This window comes from Rhinopithecus bieti, unplaced genomic scaffold (genome assembly GCF_001698545.2).
Source record: "Rhinopithecus bieti isolate Rb0 unplaced genomic scaffold, ASM169854v2 scaffold_28016, whole genome shotgun sequence".
In the NCBI taxonomy this organism is placed as follows: Eukaryota; Metazoa; Chordata; class Mammalia; order Primates; family Cercopithecidae; genus Rhinopithecus; species Rhinopithecus bieti.
This window is the reverse complement of record NW_016813202.1, coordinates 383,710-408,897: the sequence shown is the minus strand read 5'-3', so window position 1 is coordinate 408,897 and position 25,188 is coordinate 383,710. Positions and strand designations below refer to the sequence as shown.

The 25,188-nt window shown below is 37.4% G+C and overlaps 1 protein-coding gene across 1 annotated transcript in view; it reads left to right on the top strand.

Annotated features, from left to right (window-relative positions):
• Positions 1-25,188, top strand: part of SDCCAG8 (SHH signaling and ciliogenesis regulator SDCCAG8) — a 253,839-nt gene that overhangs the window by 12,417 nt on the left and 216,234 nt on the right. The window contains 4 exon segments of the mRNA XM_017847791.1: positions 668-750; positions 4,345-4,458; positions 14,870-14,995; positions 20,767-20,895. Of these exon segments, the coding sequence (XP_017703280.1) occupies positions 668-750; positions 4,345-4,458; positions 14,870-14,995; positions 20,767-20,895 (452 nt within the window).

Sequence of the window (25,188 nt, the reverse complement as noted above, 5' to 3'; positions counted from 1 at the left end):
AGAATAATAGGTCCTTTCATTCTTCGTTCTGCTGCTATGATGTTATTCCTGAAACACAAATCAGATAATTTAATTCCCTTGCTTTATCTTTTTTTCCTTTGACTTCCCAATGCCTATAGGCTAAAGTCCGAAATTCTTAGTTACAAAATAACAGTGTTTTCCTAAGATAGCTCCAACCTGCCTCTTCAGCTCATCTTTGTATACTTCTCATGCTAATCATCCATCTCACAACTCATATTCTAGTTATAATGACCTCCTCACTATGCTTTTATGCTTTGACATGTGCAGTGCCTTCTAACTGGAATTTTTCTTATCCTTTTCTGCTTGGTGAACTCCTTCCTGTTCATCCTTGCAGTGTTATCTCCTCTGTGAAAACAAGCACAGTTAGGTGCTTCCTCTTCTTGTAGCACTGTGCACAGCTCTAGGTCTACATACAAACTTATTTTATATCAGTGTCTCTCTCTTCCTTGCTAGATTCTTAGCACTTAAGGGGTAGAAATTCTTTTTTTTTTTTTTCTGATGTTGGTCTTTGTATCCCCAGTTAATAGCATAATTCTTGATGCATAATGTATATCTCAGCAATTTTTATTAGTTGGAAAGATGGATGGGTGGTAAGAAACCATGGATCTCAAATAAGGTTAATAAACCCTCTGCTTTTGCTCTATAGTTAATCAGCTCAAAGATTTGTTGCGCCGACAAGCAGATAAGGAAAGTGAAGTATCTCCATCGAGAAGAAAAATGTCCCCTTTGGTAAGTATCAACTTTTCCAACTTGACAAAGCATTCCTATGTTTTACTGTACTGTGTCATTTTGTAGTACATGTTGCAGAAAAAATTTAAGCATGGCATGCTAATAGTGAAAATCATTAAAAGTAATTCTCTTCCCTCTAATGATTTTGACTGAAAAAATAGATTTCCATGGCAGAGGGAATCTTGATGTTTTTAATTTATTGTTCACTTGGAAAATGGGAGCAAGGGAATAGTTTGGAGAATTTATTTTTCAACTGTTAGCAAAATATGTAATAAAATATACAATATATAATTATATATTTGGAAGGAGAATATATGTAAAAGATAAAGTAATGATTTTAGTAATTTCTTTTTTAGAGGGCCATATCTATCATCCATCATTTTTAGAAGTTACTTAATTATAATTGTAGCCCACCTTTGTAATATTTTAAAATTTTGAATGTCAAAATAATACATTTTGTTTTTAATTAGTTAATTTTTTGAGATGGAGTCTTATTCTGTCACTCAGGCTGGAGTACAGTGGCATGATCTTGGCTCACTACAACCTCTGCCTCCCCGCTTCAAGCGATTCTCCTGCCTCAGCCTCCCTAGTAGTTGGGATTACAGATGTGCACTACCACACCAGGCTAATTTTTTGTGTTTTTAGTAGAGATGGGGTTTCACCATATTAGCTAGGCTGGTCTCAAACTCTGAACCTCAGGTAATCCTCCTGCCTCGGCCTTCCAAAGTGCTGGGATTACAGGCATGAGCCACTGCACCCAGCCTCAAAATAATACGTTTTAATATGTAATATTCTTCTATATGTTAAGATATATGGTTATAAAATTGTATGATATATAAGAAGTGGTGCTGTATTTCTTCTGAGGCTGTTTTTTTATTGCTTTGACAGAATATATTATTCCTGATTAAAGCATTTTATATGCCAAAGGCTGAGATAGATGTGAGTGAAAGAACCCTGGACCAGATTTAAGTGGCCAAAATAATAGTCAAGGGCTTAATTCTATCTAAGGTCTATCACATACTCTCTAGGATATTGTGCCTGTCTCATGGAGTTTTTGGAATAACAAGATAAGATTACATACTTAAAATTCTTTAGAAACCTAGGAAGTGTTATACAAACATAACATGTCATAGCAGCACCCTCACATTTTCAATGTGTTTTATAGTTCAGTGCAATGCCTATATGCTGAAAAGTATGGAGACATGTCACTTTCTTTTCTTCACCACTGAAATGTCAGAATATCACTCCCATACGAACACTTCATTCCAGGCTGACACAAACTTTTAAGCTTAATTCCCACTTTAGAGAAATGTACTTCATATGCATATTCAATATTTATAGATATAGATTTTATAATCTTAATAAAACATCTCATTATTTAATGAATTTATTACTATTGACATCTGGTTTCTAGCATGCTCTTAAGTACACACTGGTGGAATGCTTTTAAGTCTACCTAGATGCAGTTGCTTTTTCTGTTGAATGCTCAGACATGCTTATTCGTTTTTTAAAGCCTGAGCAAGTGATATTATGGAGCTTATTGAATCCAGACAGGCAGGAAGACCTTCATTAAGAGAATCAGTTTAGTACATACAGAGTACACTTTAAAATATCCAAGTCTATTTATATGGAGCTGTGTAAAAGAATGGAACTTAGACTCTAAATGTATACAGTCTACATGTAATAATTATAAACCGTAATAGTAATAATTAGCTTTTAGGATGCACTTTCATAGCCAGTATAACATATTAGAAATACATGCATATATTGAGAGTAAAACTGAGGCACTGTTGAGATGGAAAAGAAGTTATTACTTACTGTCTTAAAATGTAGATATCCAAACTAAAGCCCTTCAAAGGAGACACAAATGATTTCATGTGAACATTTTTCATACAATATTAGCTTGAGCTTTTATTTTCACATTGACTTCCTCCTGTATACTCATAGTAGTAATTTATATTTGCCTACCTTCTGAACCTATTTCTATTAATGGAGGATGATTCTGACTGTTTGATTTCTACTCATGACAGATAATTCATTTAATTAGAGTTACTTTGGTTTTTAAATATCTTCAATACACCAAAAAGCAGAGCTCTGTTTAATTTTATTCTGCCATGGTAGCTCGTGCTTGGTTGTCATTTAAAATTTCTGCTGTGCTGAGAAAGAGACACTGTGTCTCATTTCAAGCTTTCCTCTGGGTTTGTTTAACTGGGTGACCCTTGTTTTCCCTTTTCCTGATTTCCTCATCCTTTTAAAAAAAATCATGTGATGTGTATATGATTTTACAAACTATATCACAGTCACTTTAAGATAAGGTAAGATATACATTAACAGTAAGTTCCAGGAATGCTACAGAGCTAAAATAACATTAGTGTTTTTTTGAAATCTCTTCGTTGGACCCCTCAATGAAAAAAGTAGTAAAACTACTTTAGGGCTCTACTCTTGGAGGTTCTATGCTCCAGAACAGCATACGCTTGAATTGCCTTCCATACTAGAGTCAAAAATCAAAAACTATGTTTTGCTAATGTATCCTTTTTGAGATGGAATTTTATCGCATTGACACAGGCTTGGCATCAAACAGTTCCTAAAGAATCTCTCCCTCACGGAGCTGCTGCAGTTTTAGCTAGCAAATCCTCTTCCATGGCAGTTTCTTGGAGAGAGTTGTCCCTTGTATCTCAGCATTACTGAATGGAATGTTGTTTTTCCAATTTGTTAAAATAGTTCATTCTAAGCCAGTTATACTACTGCTACCCCAGCATTTTTCTATTCACTATATGTGCTTTTTATAACCACTTTCACCATCCATCTTAAAAAACAAAATGATATTCATGTCCATGAATCTTGTGTATTTGTGGAATTTATAGGATAGAGAAGCAAGTATTTGTGTTAGTCCATTCTCGTGTTGCTATAAATAAATACCTGAAGCTGGGTCATTTATTTGAAAAAGAGGTTTAATCAGCTCATGGTTCTGCAGGCTGTATAGGGAGTGTGGAACTGGCATCTCATTCTGGTGAGGGCCTCAGGATTCTGCAGGCTGTATGGGAAGTGTGGGACTGGCATCTCATTCTGGTAAGGGCCTCAGGAGACTTTCAGCCGTGGTGGAAGGTGGAAGGGGAGCAGGGCTCTGCAGGCTGTATGGGAAGTGTGGGACTGGCATCTTATTCTGATGAGGGCCTCAGGAAACTTTCAGTCATGGTGGAAGGTGGAAGGGGAACAGGCATTTCATGTGGTGAGAGCCAGAGCAAGAAGTGAGGAGAGGTGTCACATTCTTTTAAACAACCAGATCTCACCAAAACTCAGAGCAAGAACTCATTATCATGAGGATAGCACCAGCACTGAGGTATTCATCCATTCATCATGACCTAAACACCTCCCACCAGGCCCCACCTCCGATGCTGGGGGCTGCATTTCGGGGATAAGGATCCAAACTATATCAAGACTGTAAGCTACATTGTGATCAATTATATGTTTATATCACATCAGTGCACAACTGAGTATGGAGAAGGTAACAACTGATTCTTTGCTAAATCCAAACATGCTTAATTTGGCTTTTTAAAAATTATTTATTTATTTATTTATTTATTTTTGTCATAGAGGTCATTGGAACATGAGGAAACCAATATGCCTACTATGCACAACCTTGTTCCTATTATTAATGACCAGTCTCAATATATTCATCATTTAGAGGCAGAAGTTAAGTTCTGCAAGGTAAGTTTCTCATTAAGAATTTAAAACTAAATAAATTAAAGCTTATATTAACTATATATTGTATACGAATTTGCTGCTAGAAATCTTCATGTTTGTAGCAATGCATTGACAATTGCTATTCTTACATGATTGAGAGACTGATGTGTCACAGGAACTTGTCAGACTTGGGAATGATGCTCTTGACCGTACCATTTCTGATTGCTTGATTTCCCAGTAGTTCATTACTATGTCTAATGATTTCATAATATGCTCTCATATTTCAGAAGTTTTCCTTCTCACCCCACTTGCTGTAACCCAGCAAATGGCAAATGCTTTGGAATACAAATAGCAATCATTCTCCCACACTTGTCAACCTATTGGGGCAGGGGTACAACAATCAAGGATTCTAAACTGGCAAGACCAGTTCTTCTCCACTGTCAGTATTAAGGCTCTTACTTTGACTTTGAATGAGAATGGTTCATAGGGTACTGACAGTAGTGATCAAGAAACCAAGCACATCATATATAGCTTGTGACACTAGAGGGTTATATGCTCAACTGTGTGCAGTTTACTAATGTCATTAATGCTAATAGAGCCTTTTCATCTCCCCAAAGTATGTCGTATTTTACTTCTTTTCTTTCTGTTTCTTTCTCTCCCTCCCTCTTTCTTTCTTTCTAGTTTTAGTGTATTAGATTGTATGATATTTTTATAGGAATTACTGATATCTCTTGTATCATGTTTTTATATATAGTATATGATATTATATATTATATTGTTGACATTTTAAGATGATGCAAGGCCAGTGTGTAACTTAAGGGGGCTTTAGATGTTTCACTGTCCTGATTTTACCAGGGAGTTTCTGATCTTAACATGTAATTTCCTGTTTGTTCTTGGAGGACACAGTCATTAATATACAGGTGGTCTTGGATTACCAGTAAAGCTGAAATAATATCCTAGGAACTATTTCATTAACAAGGCTCTATTAATCCCTAAGATGTTGTGGATAAAACTTGAAAGATATAAAGCAGAATGTATTTACCATCTACTTGAGAAGACGGAACTATTCCCTATTAACACCATAAGCAGCACATTAGAGAATATAGTATAGGCCTTTACTTCTTGGTATAAGGTATAATTATAATAAGAGAAGAAAGTTAGGAAAAGCTAATGTCTTTGGGAATGTTTTTATGGGAGTGAGAGATCTTGAACCGGTCTTTTTTTTTTTTTCAATTTTTAAAATTATACTTTATGCTGTAGGGTACATGTGCACAACGTGCAGGTTTTTTCCATATGTATACATGTGCCATGTTGGCGTGCTGCACCCATTAACTCATCATTTACATTAGGTATATCTCCTAATGCTATCTGTCCCCCCTCCCCCCACCCCACAGCAGGCCCCAGTGTGTGATGTTCCCCTTCCTGTGTCCAAGAGTTCTCATTGTTCTCCATATCCTCATTAGCATTTGGTGTTGTCAGTGTTTTACAGTTTAACTGTTCTAATAGATGTGTAGTGGAACCTCATTGCTGTTTTAGTTTCAATTTCCTGATCACAAATGACGCTGAGCGTCTTTTCATGTGCCTATATTCCACCTATATCACATCTTTGAGTGAGGTGTCTGTTCAGGTCGTTCACCCATTTTTAAAATCAGGTTGTTCGTTTTCTTATTGTTGAGTTTTAACAATTCTTACTGTATTTTGGATGCCAATCCTTCATCAGGTATGTCTTTTTCAAGTATTTTTTCCCAGTCTTTGACTTGGTGTTTACTTCTCTTAACAGTGTCTTTCAATGAGCAGAAATTTTTAATTTTAATGAAGTTTAACTTACCAATTTTTTCTTTCATAGATTGTACTTTTAACTTTGCATTTAAAAATTTGTTACCAAATCCAAGTTCACTATATTTTCTCCTTTCTTCTTCTAGGTATTTTATAATTGTTTATTTTACATTTAGATCATGTTTGAAGGACAGTTGTCCATATTTTGGGGTCTATTTCTGGGCTATCCTGTTCCATTGATTTACTTGTCAATTCTTTTGCCAGTATCACTCTATCTTGATTACTGTAGCTTTATATTAAGTCTTGAAGTTGGGTAATATCCGGACTCCAATTTTGTTCTCCTTCAATATTTTAATGAGTATTCCCGGACTTTTGTGTCTCCCGGTAAACTTTAGAATCAGTTTGTTGATATCCACAAAATAGGATTTGGATTGGAATTGTGTTGGATCTATTGATCAAGTTGGGAATCACTGGCATTTTGATACTATTGAATATTCCTATCCATGAACATGGAATATCTCTATTTACTTAGATCTTCTTTGATTACTTTAATCAGTGTTGTGGTTTTCCTCAAATAGATCTTCTACAAATTTTGTGACATTTATACCTATTTTATTTTATTTTATTTTTGAGACACAGTCTTGCTCTGTCACCCAGGCTGGAGTGCAATGGTGCAGTCTTGGCTCACTACAACCTCTGCCTCCCGGGTTCAAACAATTCTTCTGCCTCAGCCTCCCAAGTAGGTGGGACTACAGGCATGTGCCACCACACCTGGCTAATTTTTGTATTTTTAGTAGAGATGGGGTTTCACTATGTTGGCCAGGTTGGTCTCGAACTCCTGACCTCATGATCCACCCGCCTCGGCCTCCCAAAGTGCTGGGATTACAGGCAAGAGCAACTGTGCCCAGCCACCTATTTTATTTTTTAGTGTAAATGGTATTATGTATTTAATTTCAAATTCCAATGATTTATTGCTAATATAGAAGAAAACAATTGACTTTGTATATTGACCTTGTATTCTGCAACCTTGGTATAAGTCACTTATTAGTTCCAGCATTTTTTGTTGATTCTTTGGGATTTTCCTCATTGACAAGCATATTATCTGCAAACAAAGACAATGTTATTTTCTCCTTTCCAATATGTTTAGATTTTGTGTTTTTTACATTTTTCATTTATTTTTATTAATTAATTTTTTTGAGATAGGGTCTTGCTGTGTTGTACAGGCTGGAGGGCAGTGGCATGATCATGGCTCACTGTAGCCTTGACATCTTGGGCTCAAGTGATCCTCCTACCCCAACCTCTCTGGTGGCTGGGACCACAGATGCACACCACCATGCTTGGCTATTGTTTTATTATTATTACTTTTTGTAGAGTTGAGGTCTCATCATGTTGCCTAGGCTGGTCTTGAACTCCTGGGCTCAAACAGTCCTCCTGCGTGGGCTTCCCAAGGTGTTGAGATTATAGGCTTTAGCAAATGTTCCCAGCCAGATTTTATTTTTTTAATTGTCTTATTGCATTAGCTAAGACTTTTGGAATGATGTTGAATGGTTGTGAGAGGGGCCATCTTTGCCTTGTTCTTGATCTTAGTGGGAAACTACTTTCTTACCATAAAGTATGTTAGCTATAGGTTATTTGTAGATGTTCTTTATCAAGTTGGGAGTGTTTCCCTCTATTCCTAGTTACTGAGAGTATAGATGCCTCTCGGCTTACAATGGGATTGTGTCCTGATAAACTCATTGTAAGTTGAAAATGCATTTAATATACTATAGAATATTGGTTGTTTACGCCTGTGATTGCACGGCTAACTGGGAGCTACAGCTCTCTGCCACTGCTGCTGCCCAGCATCATGAGAGATTATTATACTGCATATTGCTAGCTTGGGAAAATACCAAAATTTGAAACTTGAATTATGGTTTCTACTGAATGCATATTGCTTTTGCAGCATAATAAAGTCAAAAAAACATAAGTCAAACCATCGCAAGTCAGGGACCGTCTGTGTTTATCATAGATGGCCGCCGCATTTTGTCAAATGCTTTTCCTGCATCTACGGTTAAAATTATGATTTTTCTTCTCTACATTGTTGATGTGACATTAACTGATCCTCAAATGTCGAACCAATGTTGTGTAATTAGAATAAATCTTACTTTATCCTGTTGTATAATTCTTAATTCTTTTTTACATTGTTGGATTTGATTTGCCAGTATTTTGTTAAGGATTTTTTCATCTACGTTCATTAGAGATATTGATCTGTAATTTTCCACTTGTTTTCACTTGGTTCGGGTATTAGGTTAATGCTGGCCTCATAAAATAAGTTAGCAAATACTTCCTCTTGAATTTTATGAAATATGTTATAGATAATTGGTATAATTTCTTTCTTAAATATTTGGTACAATTAACTAGTGAACTTATCTGGACCTGGTGCTTTCTGTTTTGAAAGGTTGCTAATTGTTGATTTAATTTTCTTGATAAATATAGGTTTATTCAGATTGTCTGTTCTTCCCTCTGTGAGTTTTCATGGATTGTGTCTTATAAAGAATTGGTGCGTTTCATCTAGGTGACTAAATTCATGATCATGGAGTTGTTCATAGTATTTCTTTGTAACCTGTTTTTTAAACATTTCTTTATTATCCTTTTAATGTTCATGGGATCAGTAGTGATAGCCCCGTTTTCACTTCTGATCTTAGTATATGATAGAATCTAATTGGTATTTTCTCTTTTTTTTCTTAGTTAACTTGTATAGAGTCTTATCAATGTTATTCATCTTTTCAAAGACCCAACTTTTGATTTTGTTGTTTTCTCTAATGATTTTCTATTTTAATTTCATTGATTTTTTCTCTCTGATTTTTACTATATGTTCTTTTCTGCTTACTCTGGAATTAATTTGCTGTTGGTTTTCCAACTTCTAAAGTAGAAGCTTAGATTCTTTACTTGAAGTCTTTCTTCTTTTCTAATTTTTTTGCACTCCTTTTGCTGCATCCTTTTAATAAGTATATAGCTTTTTATCAGTTGTATTTTAATTTTTACTTAGTTGAAAATATTTCTAAATGGATTTTGATACGTCTTGGATTCGTGTGTGTCATTTAGAAGAGGGTTGTGTCATCGTCAGGTATTTGGGGAGTTTCCCAGCTGTCGTTCTGTTACTGATTTCTGGTTTAATTCCATTGTTGTCTGACCGCATACCTTCCTATTCCTTTAAATTTGTGAAGGTTTGTACATTGTAGTCTGCCTGGGTGAATGTTCTGTGTGAGCCTGAAGAAAACGTGTGTACTGCTGTTCTTGAATGAAGTAGTCTATAAATGTCAGTTAGATCCAGTTGATTGATGCTGGTGTTCCTTTCAATTGTGTCCTTTGTGATTTTTATCATTTCTGACAGGGAATGTTGAAATTTCCAACTGTAAGAGTGGATTCATCTGTTTTCCTTTGCCTCATACATTTTGATACCCTTTTATTAAGCACATATGCATTAAGACTTGTTACGTCTTCTTGGTGAATTGACCTCTTTATCATTATGTAATATACCGCTATATCCCCTGTATCCCTGATCATTTTCATTGGTCTGAAATCTGCTTTGTCTAAAATTGATATTGCTACTCCAACTTTCTGTTGATTAGTGTTAACATATGTTTTTTCATTCATTTATTTTTAATCTATCTGTGTCTTTGTATTTATAGTTGGCTTCTTTTTTTGTTTTGAGGTTATTTCTTTTTCTTTTTTTTTTGGTTAGAAATGGGGTCTCACTATATTGCTCAGGCTGGTCTTGAACTCCTGGGCTCAAGGGATCTTCCAACCTTAGCCTCACAAGTAATGGGATTACAGATGTGAGCCACCTTGCCTGGCTATTATAGGCTTCTTGTAGACAACATATAGTTTGTTGTTGTTCTTTTTTTAACCACTCTGATAGTCTCTATCTTTTACTTGGTATATTCAGACCATTATATTTAAAGAGATTATTGTTATGATTGGATCAATGTATAACATATTTGTTACTATTATTTTCATTGTCTTTATTTTTTGTTTCTTTAAAAAATTTTCACTCTTTTTCTGTCTTCTCTGGCCTTTTTTTTTTTTTTTTAAAGAGATAGAGCCTTGCCCTGTTACCTAGGCAGTGACGTAATCAAAGCTCACTATAGCCTAGAACTCTTGGGCTCAAGCAGTCCTCCCACCTCCTCCCTGCCGAGTGGCTAGGACTACAGACTTGCGCCACTATACCTGGCTAATTTTTATGTTTTATGCAGAGATGGAGTCTCACTACGTTGCCCAGGCTGGTGTCAAACTCCTGACCTCAAGTGATCTTCCCACCTTAGCCTTCCAAAGTGCTGCACTTACCAGGTGTGAGCCACTGTACCTGTCCCTTCTGTAACTTTGATTAAGCATTTTACATGATTGCATTTTATTTTTTATTTTTGGAGACAGAATCTCTCTCAGTCGCCCAGACTGGAGTTCAGTGACACCATCTTGGCCCACTGCAACCTCTGCCTCCTGGGTTCAATCAATTCTTGTGCCTCAGCCTTCCTAGTAGCTAGGACTACAGGCGTGAGCTACCACAACCAGCTAATTTTTGTATGATTGCATTTTTTTCTTGTCTTAACATATCAGTTGATCAACTGTACTTCTTCGTCTTTTTTTTTCTTTACTGGTTGCCTTGGAGTTTGCAGTAAATATTTATAACTAACTTTACTTTCAAGTACCCCTGTGCCACTTCTTGAATAGTACAAATTCCTTATGACAGAATTCCCAAGCCCTCTCTCATCCTTTATAACATTTCTGTCATTAATTTCAGTTATCCATAAACTACAATTACTACAAACACTATTGCAATTATGATGTTGAACACAAAGTGTCATCTGTCAAATACATTAATAAGAAAATATTTTCTATCCACTTACTCCTTCTTTAATACTCTTTTTTTCTTTATGTAGATGGCAGTTTCTCACCTTATCATCTTTTCTCCTTTCTGAAGAACTTTTTTTTAACATTTCTTGCGATGCATATATGCTAGCAATAAATTCCATCAATTCTTGTTGGTCTAAGAAAATATTTTTCTTTCTCTTTTGAAGGTTAATCTTGCTGAATCCAGAATTCTAAGTTGGTGGGGTTTTTTTTTTTTTTAACACTTTAAATATTAGATTCATTTTATTCTCTTCTTGTTTGCATGGCTTCTGAAAAGTATTCCCAGGTAATTCTTATCCTTCCTTCTTTATAGGTAAGGTTTTTGTTTTTTTATTTGTTTGATTTTTGTTTTATTATTATTATTATTTATTTGAGACTGAGTCTTGCTCTGTCACACAGGCTGGAGTATAGTGGCGAGGTCTTGGCTCACTGCAATCTCGGCCTCCTGAGTTCAAGCAATTCTCATGCCTCAGCCTCCTGAATAGCTGGGATTACAGGTGCCCACCACCATGCCTGGCTAATTTTTGTATTTTTAGTAGAGACAGGGTTTCACCATGTTAGCCAGGCTGGTCTTGAACTCCTGACCCTCATGTGATCTGCCTGCCTTGGCCTCCGAAGGCATACATTCCCTGTATGCTGGGAATACAGGCATGAACCACCGCGCCCGGACTGATTTTTGGGTTTTGTTTGTTTGTTTACTTTGGCTTGTTTTAAGATTTTTCTCTTTGTCTTTGATTTTCTGCAGTATGAATATGATATTCTTCACTGTATTTTGTGGGGGTATTTATCTTGCTTGGTGTTCTGTGAGCTTCCTAGATCTGTGGTTTGGTGCCTGTCATTAATTCAGGAAATTTTTCAGTCATTATTGACTGAAATATTTCTTCTTTTCCTTTCTTTCCTTTTTTGTGTTCCTGTTGTATGTATGTATTTATTACACCATTTGTAATTGTACTGTAGTTCTTGTATAATTTTTCTGTCTTTAGTTTTTTTCCTTATTGCATTTCTTTTTTGGAAATTCTTCTTCACAATTCTTAAAGTTTACTAATGCATTCCTCAGCTACGTCCAATCTACTGATGAGCATTTCAAAGGCATTCTTCATGTCTATTAATAGTTTTTTTATTTTGAGCATTTTCTTTTCATCTTTTTCATAGAGTTTCCATCTCTTCACTTATATTACTCTGCTGTTCTTGCATATAGTCTATTTTCTCTATTAGAGACCTTAGCATAGTAACCATAATTATTTTATTTATTTATTTATTTATTTAGAGACAGAGTCGTACTCTGTCACCCAGGCTCAAGTGCAGTGGCGTGATCTCGGCTCGCTGCAACCTCTGCCTCCTGGGTTCAAGTGATTCTCCTGCCTCAGCCTCCCAAGTAGCTGGGATTACATGCCTGCACCACCACCCCTGGCTAATTTTTTGTGCATTGTTAGTAGAGGTGGGGTTTCACTATGATGGTCAGGCTGGTCTCGAACACCTTGGTCAGGTGATCCTCCCACCTTGGCCTCCTAAAGTGCTTGGGATTACAGGCGTGAGCCACCGTGCCCGGCCTTAATTATAATTATTTTAAATTCCTGGTCTGATAATTTTAACATCTCTGCCTTATCTGAGACTGTTTCCGATGCTTGTTAAATCCTTTCAAACTGTGTTTCAGTCTTTTAGCATGTCTTGTAATTGTTTGATGAATGCTGGACATGACATGTTTGGTAAAAGGAACTGAGATAAGTAGGCCTTTAGCATGAGCTTTTATGTTTATCTGGCTAGAAGCGAGGCTGTGTTTGCTGTCACTATACATGTCAGAGGCTAACATTTCCTTCCGTGTCCTGGTCTTGTCTCTTCTGTTGTCTCTTCATTACCCTAGTGAATTCTTCCTATTATAGTCTGAGATATGCAGTTCTTTCTGTTGAATTTCGCTGTTAATATACAGGAGCCCTAGTGATGTGGTCGTTAGATGTGGGAGTAGAGGGAAATGTTCAACAGGCCTATGACTAGATCTGAGTCTTTTAATAAGCCTTTGCCTTGGGCTGTGACATTCACAAGTGCTTCTCAGTCTCCCCTGCCCTTTAAGGTAGACAGGACAGCTAGAGGAAGCCGGAGGCCCCTTCTCCCACACTGAATGCAAGAGGGGGCTGGAGCTGGATTCCTCTTTGTTTAGGCCGGTTGGGTGACAGCAGCCCTCCAGTCAGTTCGGCTCTGGTAAAGCCGTTTCCCTTGAGTCAGGCCTGTTACAAGGAACACAACGTGCCGAGCGTATTTCAAACTGGCTGCTTTTCTTTTCCTTTAGGTTGCATAAGGGGATTTTCTCTAGTTTTTACTGTGAAAACCTGGTAGTGTCCTGGAGATAAAATTGGGGAAGCAGGGCAGTCCTCCTATGACTGGGTCTTCCTGGAATTTATTTATTTATTTATTTTGTGACAGAGTCTCGCTCTGTCACCCAGGCTGGAGTGCAGTGGCGTGATCTCCGCTCACTGAAACCTTGGCCTCCCAGGATCAAGCGATTCTCCTACCTCAGCCTCCCGAGTGGCTGGGACTACAGGCGTGTGCTACCACACCTGGCTAATTTTTGTATTTTTAGTAGAGATGGGATTTCACCATATTGGCCAGGCTGGTCTTGAACCCCTGACCTCGTAATCCGCCCACCTTGGCCTCCCAAAGTGCTGGGATTACAGCCATAAGCCACTGCGCCCAGCCCGGAATTTTTAACTCTCAAACTTGTTGACACTGAGCTTCCAGCAAGTCATCAGTTACGGTTTAGATTTTCTACCTCCTCCAGAGGTTCCTGATTTCCTCCTGTAAATTCTGTGTCTCAGCAACCACCCATCTCTTCAATTTTGGGGCAGCAGTTTTCCCTGTGACTTCAATTATCTGATGAATCTAAGAAGAGTTGTTGATTTCCAGTTTGTTCAACGTTTTTGCTGTTGTGAAGATGGGAGTGAGCTGTTCCAGGCTCATTACATTCCAGACTGAAAATTGAAAGTCCACAATATTTTTTTAATTTCAGCTTTTTATTATAGCTTTGGGTTTAAAAATAATAATAATTGAGAGGAATTTTCACATGTTGTACGATAGCTTGTGATTACACTAGTAATGAATATTAGGTTAAGTATTATATGATTGATATATTGATGTTATTGTTTTTCCAGCGACTGAGGTCCACTCAATAGCTATTCTAATTATTGTTGACCTGTAATTTCTTATGTTACATCCTGTAATTTTAATTGTTATTGATTTGTTAATTCTTTACATTACATCCTGTGAGGCCAAGGAAATACTCTTTCAGAATTCTCCATGAAATGTTTTACTATAATTCTCTCCTATCTGGCTACCATTTCATAGGTAATCATCATGCCTGTCTATGCCTTTCTGACTCAAAGCCTCCCTCTATTTAATCTTCCATCAGTTTTTAACAGGTTGATGGTATTTGATCATTAGTAATAATATGTCTTAACTCATTTTTCAGAGTCTACTTCTTTAAAATTTCTTGGATAACTCTTTTAATTAAGGGTTTTCTTTGAGCCTCGATTCCTTGGAGAAAAGGAAATTGTCAGAAACGACACACTTTTGTGATATGCCACCTGCAGGCCCATTACCTTAGCCTTCTCTTTGGTATCTAGCTAACGTTTAGGTTGTCTTGTTTTTGTAAATACAATTATATTTCAGGAAAAGGAGAACATAAGTCTTCCATACTTTATATCATGCTGGGTCCTCTAATCAACAAGTAAAAACACAGCTTAATAATGCTTAATGTATTTGGTGTTGCTTATTGTAGGAGGAACTCTCTGGATTGAAAAATAAAATACAAGCAGTTGTGCTTGAAAAGGAAAGCCTCCAGCAAGAGCTGAAATCTCAAAGACAGGAGGAGATACTAAGGGAACAAACACTTCTGGATGCATCTGTGAGCATTCTTTTAAATCATACATTTTATTTTAGTGTGAATATTCCCTTCTGCTCTCTGTCCCGCCTTCTTAGCTGCTTAGTTTTTCTCCTTGAAGTGTGGCCAAAGTACTATGTTGGTATTTGTTTGAGACCTCAAATACCAAATTTCACTGTGGTAGAATGAATTCTCAAATGAAATGATCTCGTAATATTTGCTACGGTTTCCTGAGCATACCATTTCTGCCTTACCATATGGAAAGAGCAAGTCTGAAAGCAGGAAATGTGTTATACAGGAAGGACTTTGCTAAGTCTAGAAACCATTCAGAACCTTAGCTTAGATTTCTGCTGGATTTCTCTAAATTGTCCTTAATATCTGAAATCTGGTAAGTCTAATTAATTAGCAGCATGATATAGCAGAAAGAACATTGGCCTTAGGGTCCGAGAATCAAAACGTTAGTCTTCCCATTGTCCCTAAGAAGGGTGGTGCTTAGCAAGTAATTTTAGAAGGCTTTATATAGCTTAATCCCATATGTCCTTTATTTCTTTATTGTTATTTTGAGAAGATTATCGTATACCAGGAGTTTTCAATACAAATTCCTGGACTCCAGGCCCTGTGAGTCTGATTCACTTGGTCTGGTTGGCTCCTGGGAATCTAAACTTTTATGAAGTTGCCTAAGTGATTCTAGTGTCAGTGGCCCAGAGTTTGAAGAACGTTGGGTCAGATTATCCCTATAATTCTGTGACAGAGAATTATTGTGGTGACTTTTAAATAGTGCTTAAACCACTTTCTTATGACTTATCAGAGTACTTTTGTCTTAAACTTTTAAAACTGTTTTCTGTAAGATATAGTCACAGCTTCTTCTGCTTTTTGAGACAAATGCAACTTTCCATGCGGAAGTTTTCATGCTTGCCTATTCCAGCTTCACTTTGCAGTTTACTTTGGTGGTTTTGACTTTGTCGTCATTAGTAAATCAGCTGTTAAGAAAACATGAAAGTCTTGATGTTTTATTGAGATATCCTCTAATTTTCGTTTTTGAAGTCTTTTTTTTTTTTTTTTTAACCTGAATTGATAGCTTGTTTTTAATCCTGGAGTTGTATATGTTAGAGTCTGCTATTGAGAAGTATAGGAGTGTATTAACTCTGATAAACGAAGTGGGCTAATTAGTATTTCAGTTTAATTCTCTGCAATTGCATTTAAGTTTGTGATCAATTCTTTTCTCCTCACTATATAACTGTTTCCTGAAGATTTATATAATTATTAATGGTAAACATTCCATCTTAGTTGCTTATTATTTTAATGTCAATTTGAAGAAGATATCACCATATATAAAATACTTAGAAGTAGCTGATTTTAAAAATATTCATTTGCTTTTCTTCCAAATATGTAGTCACTTAGCAAGCAGTGATTCAATTATTCATAGTCTTCAGTATTTATATAATGGCCAAGAAGTGGAAGAAAGGGAAGTGAAGTGAGAAAGGAAATTAGGCAGACGAGTGAATCAGAGGGCAAGAGAAATGAGTAATGCAAAAGGGGAAGGAAATGATGGTAAGAGCACACATGCCATGCAGCATGAGCAAAGAAAATGTGCTAAACAAAGCTACAGTCAGAATCATAGGAAGCTTCCATAAGGTTTTAGAGAGGTTTTGTCGTTTTTTTAAACATTCATGTGAGCTAAATGTAATGCAGATATTGAAATGATTACTGCAGATATGCCGGATGACCTTGATATCTATTTTAATGTTAGTCTCCTGTTATTTGTTGTTGTTGAATTGTTACCCCCACATTTGACCTGTGTAAGTGAATTGAAACATTTCAAGGCCAGATACAGCATCTTATGCATGTAATTTCAGCAGTTTGGAAGGATGATCATGTGAGTGGATGGATCACTTGAGCCCAAGAGTTCCAGACCAGTCTGGGCAACATAGTGAGACTCCATCTCTCTAAAAATAAAAAATAAAAAAATTAGCCGAGCATGCTGGTGCACACTTGTGGTTCCAGCTACTTTGGAGACTGAGGTCAAAGGATCCCAGGAGGTCAAGGCTGCAGTGAGCCCTGATCACGCCACTGCACTCCAGCCTGGGCAACAGTGAGTGAGACCTTGCCTCAATAAAAACAAGACGAACAAAAAACAAGACATTTCAGCAACACGTGCATTATGCTGTGGCAGAAGTTATAACATGGATAAAAGTGTTTAGGATATCTTAAATATAAAAAAAGTCAAGAAATACTTTCTTTTAGGGGGATGGGGTTTTTGTAATGAGTCAATTAAAATATTGATGCTAAATCTTCCTTGCTGTATTGAAATTTGCTGATTTCAGCATAGATTTTCAGTGTTTCATAATGCCTTTTAAAAAAGATAATTGAAACATTTATATGGTGTATTAGTCAGGGTTCTCTGAAAGGGCAGAACTAATAGGATAGATATGTATAAAGGGGAGTTTACTAAGTAGTATTAACTCACACAATCACAAAGGCCCACAATAGGCCGTCTGCAAGCTGAGGAGCAAGGGAAGCCAGTCCGAGTCTCAAAGCTGAAGAACCTGGGGTCTGATGTACAAGGACAGGAAGCATCCAGCACGGGAGAAAGATGTGGGCTGGGAGGCTAGGCCAGTCCAGCCTTTTCCCGTTTTTCTGCCTGCTTTATATTTGCTGGCAGCTGATTAGATGGTGCTCACCCAGATTAAGGGTGGGTGTGCCTTCCCCAGCCCACTGACTCAAATGTTAATCTCCTTTGGCAGCACCCTCACAGACACACCCAGGATCTATCCTTTGCATCCTTCAATCCAACTAAGTTGACAGTCAGTATTAACCATCACATGCAGTGATAACTAACGTTTATTGTTGACTACGTAGTTATAATGTGCCAGGCACTACATCAAACACTTTATTTACATTATATTACTTCAGATTTGCAATAGCCACACAAGGCGGGTGTTATTATCTCTGTTTTCAGAGGAATAAATTAAGGTACACAACTGTTAAGTAACCTAAGTAATTGGCCTAATGTCACAGAGCTAGATAATGGCAAAGCAGGGACTCAAACCCAGGACTGTCTAAATCTCTAAATACACCCAGTAGAGCCTTAAATTATACGGGTTTTCTGTGTAAATTAGGAAGAGCTCGTCGACAGTGAACCAAACCATCTTTGTTTGCAGAGGATAGAAGTTTTCCCTGGCAGAAAAGAGAAGAACCTCCTTTTTATTGTCTCCTGCTTGTAGCCCTGGACCTGGATGGTAGCCTGCAAGACTTTCAACTTTTGGTCTAGTTTTTGACCTGGAAGTTAAAGAAGCAAGCCAATCAAAGTATATTTCATTGCTGTCCTGATTTTTCATCACTTTTCCTTCTCAGAAAATATTTCCTCATGGAAAGCTTTTCTCTAGAGTTCACAAAATCACAATAATACAAAAACATGTTATTTATTTGACATTTTGTCATGTGTCCTCCTTTAAAGATCTAGAATTTTTTTTTAAGGAGAAAATTTCTGGGCCAATTTTTTTTCATGTTTGTTTTCATCCCCTCTCTTACCACCACCCCCCACCCCGCCCAGTTAAGAAATCAAAGGTCCTGAATGATCTTCAGGGATTTAACGTACTTAGATTAAAAAAAAAAAATCTTAGTTAAGTAGCATTCAAGTTTTTTAAAGCTATCTGTGAAAGAACAAAATATCCATTAGACTAGCACTTCTTTCCCAAGAATGATAATATTTTATATCGTAAGTCAGCAATCTGTGGTCTCCATGCTTCCTCCAATTTCTCCGTAGAACATTAGTACCACCCTCCTTCATTGATCTCAAAAACAACTTTAAATGCAATAATATCTTAGGGGATTTGGCCCTACCTGGAGGATCTAGTGCAGACTCATTCCATGGTGTGGTATACTCTCAAGTCCCTTACTTGATTCTTCGTCTTCTGACATTCATCACCTTATATTTTGACCTCTAGTAATGTTGAATTGTCTAAGACCCCCCTGCAGGCACCATGCTATTCTATACCCCGTGACATTTGTCATGAGGTTCTCTCTTCTTAGAATGCCCTTTCCATCTAGCTTACCCTTACTCATCCTTCAAGGTATCACACCAGTGTCAATTTTTTTCTAGAAAACCTTCCTCGGATTTCTGGGTGCCCTTAGTATCCCTCCTGTGTTTTGGCAGAGGTCCCTGTGCACACCTTTAGCCTAGCACTCACATTATTACATCGAAAGGACCTGCCTAGCTGTGTGTCTCCCTTATTAGACTATAAACTCCTTGGAGCTTAGATTGATGTTGCTCATTTTTGTCCTCCAAGCTCTTAGCACAGTGTCTGAACACCATAGGTGTTACACAAATGTTTGCACTAAACTGAACTTCCAGAAGAATATGAAATAGAATTCAGAGTACTACTTTAGGTGAATGTAGTTTACCACGTTTTAGCATGATGTGACACTGCAGTATAGTTCAGTGTTTGGGGACCTGTCCTCTCTCGTGACTACTACCATATCCTCCATATCCTTTGGCCCTTAGCAAGTGTTCAATAATTATTTGTTGGATTAAATTAATGTAAGTATTTTAATCCTTCTTGTGCACATAAATTCCCCAGATCGTTGGGCTGCTTACTACATTGAATGTTGAGAGGGTGACAGAGGTTGCAACTAGTACACTAAATTCAACTCAGGCATGTTTGGTTTGTTTGATAAATTTTGAGCCAGTATTTAATAATGTTTCATATGAAGGACCAGATATCTGGTAATACGAATTTTCACTCCCACATGGCAGTGATTGACTGGAATTGAGTAGCGGCTGCTTCCTTGGGATAGTACACATTTCTGTGGTTTGTCAGAGTGCCTGCTCTTCTTCCTTTCTGAATCCCTGGCATGCAGGCTGCATGTCAACTCTGTTTATCACCGCACATGCACTGTTTCTTTTTACTAAAGATAAATATTTATCTGGAAAGGCATAAGATCATAATAATATAGGACATTAAAGGGAAAAAACTGTTTCTTTTTCTCATAATGCTTCTGACACCAAATGTTTGGGACTGTTGTCTCCTACATCTGGCCATTCTCCATTTCTCTGTAGATACCAACTAGGTGTCCAGTGATTCAATTCAATTCTGACACTCACTACACAGTTAGTATCAGACCCACAGGTAAAGGGCTCAGTCCCACATGACTACCTGCTACTTTAGATACCAACTGCAAATAGTAGGTCTCTTGGTTATCCACAATTCTGTCTGATTTGTTTGTAAATCGGGGGTTCCTACAATAATTTGTGATAATTTGCTATAATGGCTCGCAAAATTCAGGGAAACACTCTGCTTGCTGTTACTGGTTTATTATTATATAAAGGATGTAAGTGAACAGCCAATTGAAGAGGCACACAGGGCAAGGTCCAGGCTGGTCCCAAGAAGAAGAGCTTCTGTCTGTGGAGTTTGGGTACGCCACCCTCTTGGCATGTGGATGCATTCGCAAATGCAGAAATTCTCTGAACTTCATCATATAGGATTTTTATGGAGGTTTTATTACATAGGCATAATTGGTTAAATCATTGGCTGTTGGTGATTAAGTCGATCTCCAGTCCTTTCCCGCCTTGAGGTGGGAGAGTGGGGCGACAAGTTCTAGTCTTCTAATCATGGACTTCAGCCACCAGTCATCTTATTAGCATACAGAAAGATACTCATCACCATGGAGATCCTGTAGTGTAGAAGCGTATGCTTTTTCTTTTCATCATAGGTAAGAATTGGTATTCTATTGGTAAGTATGCATGTTTATTTAAAGTTGAATTCAGTTGCAATCACTGGCACATTTTGTTTTAGGGAAACATGCAGAATTCTTGGATTACAACAGGTGAAGATTCTGGGGTGGGTGAAACTGCCAAAAGACCATTTTCCCATGACAATGCAGATACTGGCAAAGCTGCATCTGCTGGTGAGCAGCTAGAACTGGTGAGTATTTGGGTGCTTTTCTCTTATACATCTTTTTTCTTTTTCTCTTTTGTCTTTTTTTTTTATTCTGGTAAAATATATATAACAATATTTACCATTATAACCATTTTAAGTGTACAGTTTGTCTGCAATAACTACGTTCATAATGTTAATCATAACATTATCCATTTTCAGAAGTTTTTGATCATCTCAAACAAAAACTCTGTGCCTATTAAACAATATCTCCATTCCCTTACTTGCCAACCCCTGGTAACCTCTATTCAACTTTCTGTCTTTATAAATTTGCCTATTTCAGATACCTGACATAAGTGGAATTAAACAATACTTGTCTTTTTGTGTCTGGCTTATTTCCCTTAGCATAATATTTTCAAGGTTCTTTTTGTTGTAGCATGTGTCAAAATTTCTTTTCAAGACTGAATAATATTCCATTGTATGTATATTACCAAACTTTATCCATTCATCTATTGACTGACATTGGGATTGTTTCTATCTTTTGACTGTTATGAATATTTCTGCTGTGAACGAGTATCTGTTTGAGACCTTGTTTCAATTATTTTAAGTATATACCCAGAAATAGACTTATTGGGTCAAATGGTTATTCATTCTTTTTTCTTTCTGCTCCTCAGACTTGATCATTTTAATTGTCATTTCCTAAAGTTCACCGATTCTTTTTTCTGCCTACTCAAATCTGCTCTTTAACACCTTTAGTAAATTTTTTATTTCAGTTATTATACTTCTTAGCTCCAGAATTTGTTTGGTTTCTTTTTATAATGTGTTTTCCTGATTTTCTTTAGTTGTTTGTCCATGTTTGTCTCTTGGCTTTTTGAGTGTATTTAAGACAGTCATTTAAAAGTCTTTCCCAGTAAGTCTGATGTCTGTGGTTTCTCACGCGTAGTTTCTGTCAGCTTATCCCATTCCTTTGAGTGAGCATGTTTTCTTGTTTCCTTGTATTCCTTGTTATTTTGTTGTTGAACATTGAGCATTTCACTATCATGTGATTACTCTGGAAATCTTTAACTCCTTCTTTCCTAGGATTTGCTGTCTTATTTTACTATTGAAGGCTGTTGTAGTCCTTTTGTTTTGAGACTTTTCAAACGATTTTGTGAAGACTATTCCATGTCATGTGTGATTATTAAAGTCTGCATTCTATTAGCTCATGTTCAGCTAATGTTTGACAGAGATTTCCTTGAATTCCTGGAGCTGAAAACAAATACCCCCCACTGCCCTCCAAAGGTGGAGGCGAGGGGAAGAGAGAGAGAGAGAACAGCCCACCTCTCCCAGTGTTTTCAGATTGGCTCTGTGCTGGGACATTCGTTTCCCATTTAACCAGGCTTGCTCTGAGCCTAGGGATCAGCCATAGGTGAAAGCTTACGCTCTTCTCACGTTGTTTCCGAGTGTGTATCTTTCCTAGACATACTGTGACTTTCTAAATTCCCCTGTACACACAGCTGCTTTTGAATGTCCTGATTTCCCAAAGTGTCAAAAACAATTCTATTTTAAGACCAAATAATACTTTTCAATCCTTTGATGTATTTAACATAACTTTATTCTTCTTTTGGTAACCTGAAGTTTTCTTTGCATTAAATGTGACATGTCAGAGTTGATCAACAATGATGAAAGTGTGAGATTAACACTGTAAATGGAATGTTCCAGGGGAAGATACAGTGAATCATAGTTCAGGTTCTCGTTATCATCCACAGATGTTATTAGTTTTCTAAAGGTTCTTTCTGTCCAGTCGCCCTCCCCTGTCTTAGTCCCTAATCCAAGCTTCGTTCTACTTGGGAAATAGTACCCTTCTTCAAAAAAGAAAATTGGAAAGACTAAGTAAATTATATCTTTTTTTCCTTCTCTGAGTAATTTACAGTAGCTATTTAATACCTGTAGGATAAAGACCAATGTCTCAAGTCATCCACAATTTCTGTCAAACTAACGTTCGAGACTGGTTTCACACTCTTCTCCTGTCTTTTGTTTTTTGTTTCTTTTTGAGACGGAGTCTTGCTCTGTCACCCAGGCTGGAGTGCAGTGGTGCCATCTCAGCTCACCACAACCTCCGCCTCCCGGGTTCAAGCAATTCTTGTGCCTTAGCCTCCAAAGTAGCTGGGAGTACAGGCGTGCACCACCATGCCTGGCTAATTTTTGTATTTTTAGGAAAGAGACAGGGTTTCAATATGTTGGTCAGGCTGGTCTTGAACTCCTGACCTCGTAATCCACCCACCTCGACCTCCCAAAGTGCTGGGATTACAGGCGTGAGCCACTGCGCCCAGCCTCACTCTTCTCCTGTTACAAATCTTATCTGTAGGCATGCAGACCACTCTCCAGTTGCTACTTCATAAATTTATAATCCACTTTCATTTCTCTTTGAAGAACTGGCTTTGGTTTATGCAGCCCTCCCTCCCCAAAATGTTCCCTTCTTACTCTCTACCTATTGAAATGTTTCCAGTCTTCAGGGTGTAGTTGAAATGCCCTCCCACATTCTGCTTTCCCGAATAGCGTGTCTTCTCTCTTCCCTTTTCTGCATTAGAATTCCTTTCTCTTTTATGCCTCCCCCAGCACTGTGTTTACGATTGTTGGAGACTCACCTATTTTCTCTGTTTGTGACAAAGGTCAATTTCTGCATTTGTGTGCTCTACATCACAGATGTTTTTCACTTTTTTCAAGGGTTTCATCCTTGCACTTTTCTTTCTCTTGTATCTTTTCCCTCTCAATGGTTTATTCTTTTTATTTAATTTAGTTTTTTGAGACGGGGTCTAGCTCTGTCACCCAGGCTGGAGTGCAGTGGTGCAATCTCAGCTCACTGCAACCTCAGTCTCCTGGGTTCAAGCAATTCTCCTGCCTCAGCCACCAGAGTAACTGAGACTACAGTCATGCGCTACCACACCTGGCTAATTTTTGTATTTTTGGTAGAGATGAGGTTTCGCCATGCTGCCCAATCTAGTCTCTAACTCCTGGCCTCAAGTGATCCACCGTCCCCAGCCTTGCAAACTGCTGGGATTGCAGGTATGAGCCACCACGCCCGGCCAATGGTTTATTCTTAGCAGAGTACGTTCTTTAATAGCTCTCATAAAGCAAACAAACCCAAAATATATTCTCCTGACCCTATATTCACTTCCAACTATCACCTTTCATCTTTGTTCTCCTTTTCATATCAAAATGTTTCCAAGCAGTTGTCTATGTTTATGTCTCCACTTCTTTCCCTCCCATTCTTGTTTCAGTATGCTTCAGTTGAGTTTCGCCCCCCCATAGTCCACCCCAACTGCTCTTCTTCCAGCTATCAGTTCTCATTGCTGTAAACCTTGTAGCCGCTTTGTATAACGTGGACATTGGTTGACTATACCCTCCTTCTTTATATTTTCTAATGATACAGTTTAACATAACATTTAGTAAAGTACACAAAACAAAAATTGACAGCTCAATGATTTATCTGTAAATGAACACCTATGTAATTATCACCACTTTATGCTTCCTGCTGGTTACTGCCCCTTCGTGCCTTTAAAGCTAATCACCATCCTGAATTTTCTGAAAAATACCCAAGTATGCATCCTTAAACATTCTGCGTTCTCTTTTTTCAATGTTATATAAGTGGAATTGTAGAGTATGTATTCTTTTGTATCTGGCGTCTTCTGTCCACCATTATATTTGTTAGATTCATCCATGTTGTCACATTGGCTGAAGTTTGTTCATTTTCTTTGGTGGGTCTGCTATATGAACATATGACTTTATCCATCCACTGTCAGGGAACGTTTGTGTTGTTTCCGGTTTGCAGCTATTGTGAGCAGTGTCGCTATGAACATTCTTTCATCTACTGGTGTGTATTACACAAATTTAGGCTGCATATGTATGTTGGAGTGGAATTTTTGGTCTCAGGATATGTCTGTGTTCAACTTTAGTAGGTAATGACAACCTTCCAAGGGGGTTTTATCAGTTTACATTTCTACCAGTAGTATATGAGTGATACGTTTGCTCCATGTCCTTACCGACCACATAGTATTGTCGATTTTTCTGGTGAACTTATAGTGCTGTCTTGTGATTTTCATTTGCTTTCCCCTAACTACTAGTGTGATTGAGTATCGTTTCATATATTTATTGTCCATTTGATGCCTCTTTTGTGAGCCACCTATTCAGATATCCTTCTTATTATTTTTATTGAGGTATGTATCTGACATATTTATTTAGGGAGTTCTTTATATATTCTGGATGCAAGCCCTTTGTCAGTATATGTATTATAAATATATATTCCCACTCTGTGGCTTCGCTTGTAACTCTCTTGATAGTTTGCATGTTGCTTGCTTTGAT